The sequence below is a fragment of the Chrysoperla carnea genome, chromosome 2, assembly GCF_905475395.1.
Source record: "Chrysoperla carnea chromosome 2, inChrCarn1.1, whole genome shotgun sequence".
Taxonomy (NCBI): domain Eukaryota; kingdom Metazoa; phylum Arthropoda; class Insecta; order Neuroptera; family Chrysopidae; genus Chrysoperla; species Chrysoperla carnea.
Genome location: NC_058338.1, coordinates 87,440,596 through 87,454,308, shown reverse-complemented (window position 1 = coordinate 87,454,308; position 13,713 = coordinate 87,440,596). Strand labels below are relative to the sequence as shown.

The following is a 13,713-nucleotide window of genomic DNA, read 5'->3' as shown; positions in this document are numbered from 1 at the left end:
CAACAGTAAAACAAGATACAAAGAGGGAAAAATTAAAAAACATGAAAGGCTTCTAAGAATGTGGTAAATTCACTTCGGAATGAAACATATAAACAATTGTAATTCTTTCTACTGGTAATTGGTTGACAAACACACTAGCAGGCCATTTTTCAGCAAAACGGTTTTAAAATTGTTCGCATATATTACGTTATTTCATTTAAATGTTTACTGAATTACTGTCAGGCAGGCTATAATTTGATCCTATTTCTGGACAATTTTATTAAGGTAGTAATAAAGCAATATAATATTTTATTGATCAAATTTAATATGTGTTAATTAATAAGTAAAAATCATAAAAACATTTTTTTAAACTGAATTCACTAAATTTAACTGTCAAATTACATGATCAGCTGTTGTTTAAATTCATAAACATTAATTTTATTAATTGGGAGAGATGTCATAATGTTCTGCCAAAATCATGTTTAAATTATTCATTTAAAAGCAATTTCGTAATTTCAATTTGAATTTATTTTTAAATTTCCATGGCTAGCACGCCCGTTGGCCCATGTTAATAATGTAGTATTTTAAAAACAAAATCTGCGCGGAAATCTTTGAAACTAGTGCGTTTGTATATTTTCAAAAGCCTATCTTAATCCCATTTCGAAGTTAGTTTACCAGATCGTGAAGTTCCTTCTCAGTTGAATTTTTGCGGAGACGTTTATTTTAAAGTTCCAATCATGCCTGAGAAAGTTTCCTAAAATACTGCCACCAAATTTAACTATTTTTTGTTGGGATGGCTCTAAATTAATAGTATAAGTAAGCCCTATGATACCCACGGACTCTTAATATTCAAGGTAAGGCCTCGATTAATTTACCAGTCCATCGAGATCCTTTGCCGTTGAATTTTTCCGGAGACGTTTATTTGGCTTTTCTATTTTTTATGGAGTCAAATAATAAATTAAGTATGTAAGTCCAGTAAAGCCTACTGACTCTTAATATTTAATGCCTTGATTTTCTTGAAAAGACTCTTTCTCTATAGTACTGCTGCCTGAATAAAATTATACACCATTTATAATTTAAGATATTTCCAGCATTGTATTTTGCAGTTCCTATGCTAAAGCTATGGTAACATTTTTTTCGACAGAAATTAAATTTAAGAACTTAATAGAGCTTACTAATAATTCCCAAAGTTTCAGGAATTTTAACCGTTTAATACACGAGATAAATATGCCCATGTTTTCGATTTTGACCAATTTTCATCAAAATTAAATCTTTCGAAAACGAAAATTAATATCTAATTATTTTTTTTTTTAATTCTAAAAACATTGTCTTCAACTTTCCTACTTTTTTATTTTCAATTCTGTCGAGAGAATTTTTTAATATGATAAAAATAGTTCTGACGATAGTGATTTTTACATACTTTAATTGGGGAAATTGCGACCTTTGCATTGATTATCTTGCGATCTCGAGACGACAAAAAAATCTGTAACTTCGGGATCTCACAGCTAAAATTATTCTGAGTCTGTGGAAAAAATGGGCCAAATCTGATGACAAGTGCATTAATGCTGCAAATAACTTAGTACTTGGTTAGGAACCCCACTTTGGCAACAGCGAAAGGATACAGTTAGTTTTGCATGAAAAATGTTTTCAAGCATTAAGAAAACTCAATCCGTTAATTGAGTAGAAAAATAATTTGGAATGCGAAAATAATAGGTTAGAGGAAAGCAAAAGCTTCTTAGATCATGCATCTATGAAAAACATAAAAAAAGAAAAAATTATTATGCGTACTTCAATATATTAGCCTGTATAAATATGGCAAAACCCCAAAATGTGAATGACTTCCAAAATGTAGCATTTAATGCTTTTATAAATTTTGGTTTTCTATTTTGTAATTTTGCTTTTTTTAATTCATTATTCCAATTTCTGAAACAAAATGAAAAATAAGATAATTTTTTGACGGTTTTTAAGTCCATTCCAGGACTATGTCCATTACGAGACTTCTCGGTTCTTATTTTCGAACAGTTTCATGTATAAATTTGGATAAACGATAATAGATGACAATACTGTTAAAGTTAACGATTCCTTAGTATCGACTGTAATATTTAATGTTGATTATAAGAGTTATTGTTTTTTTTTTCATTAGAAATGGAAAGTGAAAATAGCTATAATATTTCTATTTATATTATTATATCTGTTTTGTATGAAAAATATTTTGTTAAAAAGTTTAAATTTGTAAATTGGCAGAATGGGCAATAGAGCCTAGCGCCATCTATCTTTTTTTTATTCTATATAAAAAAGAAAAAAAAAGAAGCGATTCTTAGGTTAAATACTTCCAGAGAAGTGTTAGAACAAGAAGGTTACCTTAAGGGGTTATATCCAGTTAGAATTTTCAAAAAATCATTTTTCCGGAATGTACATATATTTAAGTATATTCTCTGAAAATTTCTAGTAGATCTGATAAATATTCATGAAGATAAACGTATAAAAAAAAAAAAAAAATTAACTGACTGTAAACGTTTTTTTAAACTTTAAGCGTTTTTCTCGAAACAGAATTTTCAAAATATGTGATTAAGATTTCTCTGAAATGGCTCGACCGATCGGTTTCGAATTTTTACACAATCTTATTAGATATTTTCTCCAGGTATTAATCGAAGTCAAGAGCTTTCTGAAAATTATTTCGGTATTCTAGACCACTTTGAAATTTTTTGAATTGTTTTTTTTGAAAGTCCCCATTTTGTCAAAAATCATAAATTTTGACTGTTTCTTCCATTAATACATGTATTCATCTATCGACTAAAGAAATTTTTTGTATTTTTTCATTTTGGATAATCCAAACCAGAGATATGGTGCTCACCGCCGGACACCTTTTTTTGGAGGACCTCCAGGAGATCGCCTACAGGACCATATCAAATTTTTGAAATCGGACAACGAGATTTTAAAATTAAAGAAATTTCCTATATGTATACGTTTTTTATATTCTTAAAAAAAAAAAATCGTGTTTTTTGAGCTAGCTACTGGATATAGCCCCTTAAACTAAATTCATTTATTCATTGACTCAGTGGAGCATGTAAAGTTGATAAACAAGTGTTCCGCGATAAGAAACAAAATGCATAATAAAATATATCAGTTTACATATGCATTATTCATTTCCCTTTCCTTACCTTTGGGACAACTTCATTTTCAATTTTGTCTATTTTATTCAGATTGTGCAATCTTTGACTATTAATCATGCTTTGCTATATAAGTAGAAAAAATTGCTCATTGTTCTAACTTTTAGAAAAGAAAGTTTTCTGTAAAACTGTTTTAATCTATCATTCGATTTTTTACAGTGTCATAAAACTAATCATTTTGACTTCATTTTGAACCAATATCTAGCACCACAATGGACATAGACAGTTAAAATAGTTAAATTTACCTTTCTAACGAATCCCCTAGGGTCTCTGATAAATCTGATTTTTTGGCATTGTATATATCTTCGACATCCAAATCCTTTTTCAATCCTTTCCAAAATAAAGGTATCTGCCATCTGTAAATGAAATTCGGAAATTAATTCAAACAAAATGAGTATACATCTTTTTCGCTCCAAATGGTTAGCAAACTATCATTTTAATTTTGTATAATTTACTATAGCAATGCGACGCTTTAGGACAGGCCTGTGCGCATGGAGGGGCATAGCAGTGGTTAGTCAAAAATGTTGAAAATAGTAACTAAATATCACATTTATGAAATCATAAAATGTTCTCTTCCTTGAAAAAATTGTATCTTGTTTTTATTGACTTTATGAACTAACATGATGAACAAAAGTTTTAACCTCCCTCTCCTTTGGATGGTTTCTGGTACGGGCCTGAGTTAGGAAATAAATATGGAATAAAATTGAAAAAACTTCAAAAAAAAAAAGATCTTATGATAAGTCCCACAATGGTCTCGGGAAAAATAACTGATTTTCTTACAACGAAGTGTTTTTATGATACATGGTTCTTCCAAAAGACGTAACCACTAAATGTGAAATTTGTATATTAAACAAAAATACTCAGATACATATAAGTAGTAATATATTTTTCATATGCATTTGACTAACCTCGTTTAACATATATGTTTCACATAAAAATAGTAACATCTTTTAGAACAGCCCTGTATTTTAGCAGTTTTCCCAAATAAATCAGATATATTAAGTGTGACTATAGTATAAGTCAAGACCCAGGACCTATCACTTCAAATTAAAAAAAATGCATAATTACTTATTTTTATCATTTGTTAACTAAGCACGCGCAAAATTTACAACTCTCTCTTGACAACCTAACGGTCGGATTATATTAATGATTTTATCATTTTCATAACATTTTTAGGATGTAAAAAAAATTTATGCATAGTACAGTGAAAATGTATTAACTAGGCTTTTTCCGTTCATCCATGGAATTTTTATTTTTTCCAATAAAATACCTACTTTAGTACTTGGTAGTTTAGTAGGCTCTAATCTGTCGCTCCTTTATTGTCATTCGGACTATCAAGAAGAATATGCAAAAGATACATATGATCTCGCTTTGTATACCATGCATATAATACATAATAATAAACTTTATTGATATGCCAATTGGCTAATCAATGTCCAATCAGAAATAAATGAATAAAATAAAATAAAATATGGTCACAAGTACACAAGGCAAACTGAAATTCAAAGATATTGTGAGCGCTTGTCCAAGATGAAACGCAAATATTTATACACTGCCTTAAGATCTACAATATTCTTAGCGTCCAAAATCAATTTCGTATTATTCAATCCGCGACTGTAAAGATTATCTCTTTCATTCCCTACTGTCCCATAGCACTCCTCTATAAGATGTTCAATTGTTTCAATTCCGTTACACAGAACACAAACCCTATCCCCGCTTCGGTTTTTCTTATTTTCCCAAGCAAACCTGTTCATTCTGAAAATAGCAATAGTTCTTCTTACACTTCTGTCTGTTAAATTTACATACATTGCTCCACCCTCATAGTGATCCAATTTTGAATACAAATCCAATGAAACCTTATTCCTCACATCCAATAGCATTTCTTTCAGGAAGTACTCATACACTGTACTTTTGACATGTTTTCTGATCTCCAAATAATTGTTTGTTTTTAATTATTGGAGTTGTATCGTTTAAGCTGTAACAATTTCTCTGTAATATTTTGTTGCTTAAATGAATTCGACAATAATAGTTTATAAGATGTTGTAATATAGTGGCTTCGATCGAGATTTCCCCTAACTCCAACTTAACCGCACTGTTTGGTGATGATTTTGCAACTCCTAAAACTTCTTTATAAAAGCTATGAACAAATATACCGATAGACTTTTCACATTTTTCTAGACCCCAAATTTCTTTCCCATATAATAAGATGGGTAGTACCATCACCCTAAACATATTTAATAGAATTTTAGGTGGAAAATTTTCATAGCTATAAATTTTTCTTCGAATCACCATTAATGCTTTGTTGGCTTTCTCAATCATTTTGCTTTGATGCAGACCCCATTTTCCGTTGCTGCAAATAAAAAGCCCCAAATATTGAAAGTTATCAACTACCTCGATTTTGAAACCATTATACATCCAATTTTCGTTCCTGCCCTGCTTGCTACCATTTCGGATTGTTAGCATTTTCGTTTTTTTCACATTAACCGTTAACTTCCATTTGTCGCAATAATCTTCAAGCCCTTTTAAAGCTCTTCGCATTCCACCAACTGAGTTTGACAACAGAACTGCATCATCGGCATATAACAGAATTTTAATTTCATCCCCTCTGATACACGGAGAAATAGTTTCAAGACCTTCCATATGATTAACAATATCATCGATAAATAAAACAAACAATATAGCAGACAATTGACATCCTTGTCTTAATTCCTTCATAGTGTAAAATACGTCCGACACATGATATTTATCAATACGTACACAGCATCCAGGTTCTTTATATATTGACTTTAAAATTTCCACCATATTTACAGACATTTTCATTTTTAACAGTTTTTTCCATAATAAATTTCTATCGACAGAATCGAATGCCTTTTCAAAATCAATGAAACAGCAATACAATTTATTACGTTTTAATGTAAGTGTTTTTTGAATCAATGTTCTCATAACTAGTAAATTGTCCAGTACCTCATACCCCACTCTAAATCCTGTTTGATATTTAGAAATTTTCTGTTCAGTCTCAACCCATTCTTGAATCCTCATTGACAACAGCTTAGTGTAAATTTTACTGATACTCGGCATTAAAGTCAATCCTCGATAATTATTTGGATCCAGTGCACTTCCCCTGCCTTTAAATAAATTACAAATTATACCGACATTCCATTCCTTTGGAAATATTTTGACTTCCATCAACTTGTTTAATAAATTCACAAAAATAATCAAAGCTTCATTATTATTCAAAAACCCACACTTTAAAAATTCATTCACAATACCATCTCTGCCGCCAGCTTTATTTGATTTTAAATTACTTAGTACCAAGCGAACCTCTGAAATATTTATCGCTGCATCCAAAACATCGCTGTAAGTGTTATATTCTCTTTCATCGCTAATTTCCCCCAAGTTAACTTTCGCATAATCACACTGTTCGCCGTATAAATTCCGATAGTGTTGAATCCATTCATGAGGTGCAATATTATTAAAATTATTATTATTATTGGCTCTATGATCATTATTTTTCAATAACAGCCAGAGCCCTTTATTGTCCTTTGCCTCTAAAGCTGCATGTATTTCCTGAATATATTTTAATCCGTGCTCAAATTTTTTCGTTCTGCATAAATTTTTATAATATTTTCGACATTCTACATATTCTATAATGCTTTCCTGATTTACATTTTTACTCATGATTCGTAATTTACATTTTAAATCTTTCTTCTTGCTTTTACATTCAGCATCAAACCAAGTGTTTTTGTTGTTTGCATTTGGCGCTCGACCAATAAACTCACTTTCCATTTCACTTCCCAAGAAACTAAGCCATTTATGCATAAGCAAAACTGTATTGGTTATATCATTTGATTCAAGCATCCATTTTATGCCAATTAAAAATAACTCAGTTTCATTTCCATTCAAATTACATAAAAAATTATCCCTCTCATTTTCCTTCCATTTAAACTTTCTGATTTTAGATCCTACTGAGCGTTTTTCTCCTTCCGTTTTTATCGAATTCAGTTGTACCTCCACAGGAAAATGCTGTGATTGACTTTCATCTCCCACTTTTAAATCAATGCCGTCGTTCCACAATGCGGGCGTTACAATAACATAATCTACTAAACTGCAGCCATTTTTCGATACAAAAGTCAACTCGCCCGCCTTATCACTTTTAGTTCTACCATTTAAAATTATAAAATCTAAATCGCGTACAAATTTTAAAAATTGCTTACCGTATTTATTCAAAACCTTATCCTTACTTTTCCTGTCCCTTATTTTAGTATTTAACACATCATACGCAAAAGAACAACAATATCTATCCACTTCAGTTTGATCATCACCTTCTGCATTTCCAGTTCGAGCATTCCAATCCCCACCCATAATTATTTCTGCCTTTGGATACCTTTGAGACAAGCTTATTATTTCTTCTTGCAACTGGTTGAAAAAATCAATATTGGCCAAAACCGAACTTTCTGGATGTAAGTAAACTATTCCCAACAGAAAAACTGTGTCACAATCCTCAAATAAAACCCACATTACCTCTTGTAAACTACTAAAAATTTCCGTAACTTTATTTTGAAACTGCGAACTATAGAACACCGCTAATCCACCCGGAAATCTACCTCTTTCTACAACTCTACTTCTATTTTTAACTAAACATTCATACCCATCTAATTCGAATTTCAAGTCGCCTTGTGACCATGTTTCAACTAAACAAATAAAAGAAAACTTTTTTATATAACTAATAATGCTATTGTCCTGTAACTTAGATTTTAAACCCTCTATATTCCAAAACACTACACTTAAGTTTTTCTTAAAATCAATTAGTTTTTTGGTGGTTGATTTTTATTGGATCTAGATCGGAGAGTTCGCCCTAAAACATCTCTTCTTAAACCATCAGTCGTGCCTGCATTTGGTGTTAGGCCCAGGTCCTCATCAGCTGCTGTTACATCATTGTACGATTTATTTAGCTCATTAACGTCATATGAATCCTCATGCACCACAATTTTCTCACCTCTGATTGATACTCTCTTACCTTCCTCTCTGAGTCTTTTAGCATGAAGTTGTAAGTTTTTGCGAGTCTCTCGTTGCTTTGGTGTTAGATCATCATTTACAAAGATATCTGTTCCCCTTAGCTTGCTTCTGTTTGAGATTATTTCCACCTTCTTCTTATAACTAGCAAGAGCAATGAAGACAGGTCTAGGAAATCTACCATTGCGCTTTCCAATACGATAAACGCTTGCAATATCGTCAGATTTTATGTTAACTTGTAGCTTATCAGTTATTAAAGATATAGCTTTTTGTTCCAAATGGTTGATAGTTTCCTCATTACCTTCATCTATTCCAAAATATATTAGGTTGTTCTTTTTTAATTGTCTCTCCATAAATTCAACTTTCGACTCCATTGTTTCCACTTTTATTCGCAATTCTTGATTTTCCTGTTGCAAATCCAGGATACCTTGCTCTATGGCAGTGATTTTATCATTCGTCTCACTACAAGTTTTCTTTAAGCATCCAAACTCAGCCCTGCAATCATCCGCAAATTTCTGGAGCATTTCGCTTAAACTCGCGATGGTAGCCATATTAATTAATTATTTATAGATATTTTGCACTGTACAATTAATTTTAGCGCACTCCACTATTTATTTAAAAAATAATTTTTTTAAATTTTTATTAATGTAAAATTTATATACGTAAGCTATTGAGTCTATTTTTTAATTCATACCATGCATATATATGTAATATGCAAGGTATACTTCAGTCCAAAGTTTTTAACGCTTAAAAATATTAATGCTATGAACAAAATTTTGGTATAGGTATTTATAAAATCACCTAATTAGTCCATTTTCGGTTGTCTATCCGTCTGTCTGCCAACACGATAACTCAAAAACGAAAAAAGATATCAAGCTGAAATTTTTACAGCGTACTTAGGATATAAAAAGTGTGATCAAGTTCGTAAATGAGCAACATAAGTCAATTGGGTCTTGAACTGTGGGTCCGTAGGACCCATCTTGTAAACCGTTAGAGATAAAACAAAAGTTAAATGTAAAAAATCTTCCTTATCAAAAAATAAACAACTTTTGTTTGAAATTTTTTTCGTAAACATTACTGTTTACCCGCGAGGGCGCAAATTAGGCGTAAATTGTATAGTATATATTATATGTGGATGTCAGTTACGTATGTGTGACATGTAAGAATGTGTAATGTGATATAGTAATCAACACTGTCTATGAATAGTATTTCAACAATTAACTCAGTCAATTGTTTGTTTTCACTTGTTTTAGTGAAAACTTCAAGCTGGAAATATATACATCCTTTCTTGATTAGTTAGAGCGAGAATGTCTTTCGACACCCTTTGGTCGACATTTTCACACCAGTATTATTTAAGCTCATGTTAAATTATTAAGAGAATTAAGTTATTAAAAAAATTCCAAGAAAAATTTTTGGGGTTCTTTCTGCAATCTTTTTTAAATGATCTTATTATTAGGATAGGCCTTTTTGACAAAATCTTATTTTTTCGCTTCCGGTGTTTAGAAAATGAAGCTTGAACAATTTTGTCATATTACTTTTTAAAGCATTTTCACTGTATAGTAGACATATCATTTTCATACAAATGGTAATCATGAAAGATAAATTCGTGATCATGAATAAGCTTAAGAAAATAATTAATTGGCAAGCAAAACTTACATTAAAAAATTTATACATTTTCCAGCGTTTCTACCTTAAGATAATAAAAGACTGTTAGAAAAATATTTTCATATTTTAATGAATACCGTCGGTTCTGGGAAATTTTAATACACTTAAATGTTAGTTTAGGAAATGTTTCCCTTGGAAATGTTCCCAGGATTAAGCAAAACTGATAAAAAAACAAATAAAATTATAGATTTTCTTCTAAACATAGCACCAATCTGTATTCTCAGGAATGAGGAATTTACAATGAGCCTCCTTTTGACGTCGATTAAAAAACTAAAAATTTCATCCTTGACCAATGTATTTAAAATTAAAAAAACTTCATTTATGCAAAATAAAACATCTTTTGCATGCCATCGATTGACAGTTGTTTATTAATTGAAAAACGTTGTAAACGTTAAAATTTTCAAGTTATAAAAAAAAAATTAAAAGATATAATTTCACAATGTCCTTCCTTAATTGGGTCAAGGCGCGACTTTACATATCTATACATTCAATTTTTCTTTATTTTTAGAATTGAATGATGTATACTGAAATATGAAAATATTTTTCTAACAGTCTTTTATTATCTTAAGATAGAAACGCTGGAAAATGAATAAATTTTTTAATGTAAGTTTTGCTTGCCAATTAATTATTTTCTTAAGCTTATTCATGATCACGTCACAAAAAGCTATGGTATGCAGTTTTTGATTGGGTATTTTATGTCAAGTTAAAAAAGCACCCTGTATACTCTACGTCACAAAATGTGCACATGTTTTACCATTCTATGTGATATAGCTATAATATATCATATAGTAATATCTCTTAGAATGGTAAAACATGTGCACATTTTGTGACGTAGAGGTACAGCGTGCTTTTTTAACTTGACATAAAATACCCAATCAGAAACTACATACCATAGTTTTTTGTGCGTCTCTCTATTCAATTTGAACAAAAATGGTCTTTATAGAAAAACAAACCACTTTTGTTGGACAATTTTTTTCGAAGAGTGCCTAGATTTCGCAGAAGACATACGAAAAAAACAATTTTGGGTAAAAATTTTCAATCCGTTTTTGAATAAACTGTACAGTTTGCCGAAAAATGTTTCGAATAAAAAATGTTACCTTTGTAATTGATAACAACTTTCTAATTTAAAGTGAACATATATTTATTACCAGATATCGAATAGAGTATCTAGTATTTTTATCGGTAAAACTTATTTTTCGGATTTCAAGCATATGTCAACATAAAAAAACACCCTGTATGCATACTATAATTTAAAAAAGACTAAGAAAATAAATTTAAGCATATTTTGCCCAAAACTGGCAGTAAAATGACGTACCAGTAGTTACAACCTATTCAAATTTTGAAAAATGTAATAGGCATAGAGATAATACAGATAGAGATCGCCACACTGACACGACAGTCTAGTACTGCCATTTTCAAAAAAGTGTCAGTCTAGCACTGCCATTTAAAAAACAATCTACCACTTGTGATATTTGCATAGGGATAATACCTTAGAGTTGTAAAGTCGAAGACCAAATGGTTGATCGCAGTAGAGAGAGACTATTTGAGATAGTCGCGTATAGCTTGTCTTCGTCTCTCTTATACGTACTATAACCATAATTGTATATACAAAACATGGGTTGTCGTCCCGCGCCAGCTATAACCGTAAAAGTATATAAAAAACATATATTGTCGTCTGCGCGCTTGATTTCTGTTGCCATTATTATTGTCTGTGCGACAGAGAGAGAGAGGAATGTCTATAAGTTCTATCTCTTTCTCTGCGGTCAAAAATTCACTTATTTCCTGTGTCTATACAGCTCTATGGTATTATTAACTCTATAGATATTTCATCAACCAGGAAATTTAAATACAATTGCTTATCGCAAAAAATAAGTAGCGTTTTTATTATCAATTACTGTCATTATTATCTACAACTATATTTCGATAAAATATTGTTATGTCATCGAAATCATGATAAACGTGAAAAAACTATGTAAGCTTACATTATAATGTACTATAGTAAAGTGAATAATTAAGTATTTTTAAGGTGATCCTAGAGAATCATTTTGAAGGTTTATTCACTAAAATTGCAGCCATTTTTATTATTTAAAAAATTAATTAAAAAAATTATAATTACTTGGCCCCAAAGACGTCATAGTTAAATTTCGGGTCTTGAATAATAAAAAAAAAACGTATTCAAATTTCAAATCATTTTAGTATGGGTATAATTTTAAAATGGTTTAGTTTTTTATAGGGTGGTTCATTTTAATCTATACAACTAAATATCTTGTTTTGTAGTTAACCAATCAAAAAATAACTTAAATAAAAGTTTGATGGATCAGATCAGATTGGACCTAGTTCTTCGGATTTCCTTTATAATCAATTTAGATCTTAAATGGTAAAAGATAGAATACCACTTTAAATTAGAAAGTTCCCTCATAAAAAACTAACAATAATTAAATCATAGATATTTTTTCGAAAAACGTTAGCTTTCGGAGGAAATGCGACTTAAAAATATGCCATTGTTGCATTTAATCGAAAGAAAATATGCTTTAAGTTTATCGATAACTGTAGGTCAAAGTCATGGACACAGGCAAATGTCCTCTATTGCCCTTGACAACTTTTGTCTAAACATTTTTACGTAGTTGGCGTGTTTTCTTTCGATTAAATGCAATAATGGCATATTTTTAAGTCGCATTTCTTCCGAGAGCTAACTTTTTTCGAAAAATGTTTTAAACAAAAATTGTTAGTTTTTGTATACGGATCAACTTTCTAATTTAAAGTGTTATTCTATCTCTTACCGTTTAGGATTTAAATTCGATATTAAAGATACCCGAAAAACTAGGTCAAAAGATGTCAGAACATGATATTTCAATCAAACTCTGAAATTTTTGTTTGAGATATTTTTTGATTGGTTAACTACAAAATGAGATATTTAAGTGTATATATAAAAATGGCCCACCCTGTATAATTGAAGACTGCGACTTTAATTTACCAGACTGTAATTCGATTGCTTTACTAGCATCAGTTATGAATTCACGCCTAAGACCGTGAGACCTTGGCTTAGGACGGCATGATTTTAGGGGCGGTAAAATTTCAAAAGTACAAAAATTTAGGACAATTAAAATTTAAAAATTAATTTGCATTATTTTTGTTATAAATGGACGGAAAAATTTTAGTAAGATATATATTAAATAAGCAGCCATAATTATGTTTAGTATTTATTAAAGTGAAAACAAACAATTGACTGAGTTAATTGTTGAAATACCATGTTTTGACAGTGTTGATTACTTTGCCACATTACACATACATACAAGTCACACATATATAACTGATATTCCCATATAATAATACAATTTGCGCATAATTGGCGCTCTCACGGGTAAACAGTGATGTTTACGAAAAATTTTTTCAAATAAACTTGTTTATTTTTTTATAAGGAACATTTTTACATTTAAATTTTTGTTCTATCTGTAACGGTTTACAAGATGGGTTCTACGGCTCAAGACGCAATTGACCTATGTTGCTCATTTACGAACTTAACCTCACTTTTTACGTCCTTAGCTTGCTATAAAAAGCTTCAGCTTCAGCTTGATATCTCTTTTCGTTCTTGAGTAATCGTGATGACAGACGGACAGACGACAGAAGACAGACAGCAACCGGAAATGGACTAATTAGGTGATTTTATGAACACCTATACCAAAATTTTGTTCATAGTATCAATATTTTTAAGCGTTACAAACTTGGGACTAAACTTAGTATACCTTGATATATTTCATATACATGGTATAAAAAAAGAAGAAAAAAAAATGTATTCAAGAATTTGTGTAAAGGAAAGTTTTTTTTTTATTAAACTTAGTATAGAAATCAATATATATTTATAAACGTTCAATTTATTTTTTTGATT

The 13,713-nt window shown here is 30.3% G+C and overlaps 1 protein-coding gene across 2 annotated transcripts in view; it reads right to left on the bottom strand.

Annotated features, from left to right (window-relative positions):
* The window catches only part of LOC123293381 (probable multidrug resistance-associated protein lethal(2)03659), a 42,242-nt gene that overhangs the window by 16,053 nt on the left and 12,476 nt on the right, over positions 1–13,713 (bottom strand). For both annotated transcript variants that reach the window (XM_044874184.1, XM_044874185.1), the window contains exons 2-3: positions 3,395–3,505; positions 1,768–1,902 (exon numbers count right to left, since the gene is read on the bottom strand). In XM_044874184.1, the coding sequence (XP_044730119.1) occupies positions 1,768–1,902; positions 3,395–3,505 (246 nt within the window). The remainder of the gene's footprint in view (positions 1–1,767; positions 1,903–3,394; positions 3,506–13,713) is intronic.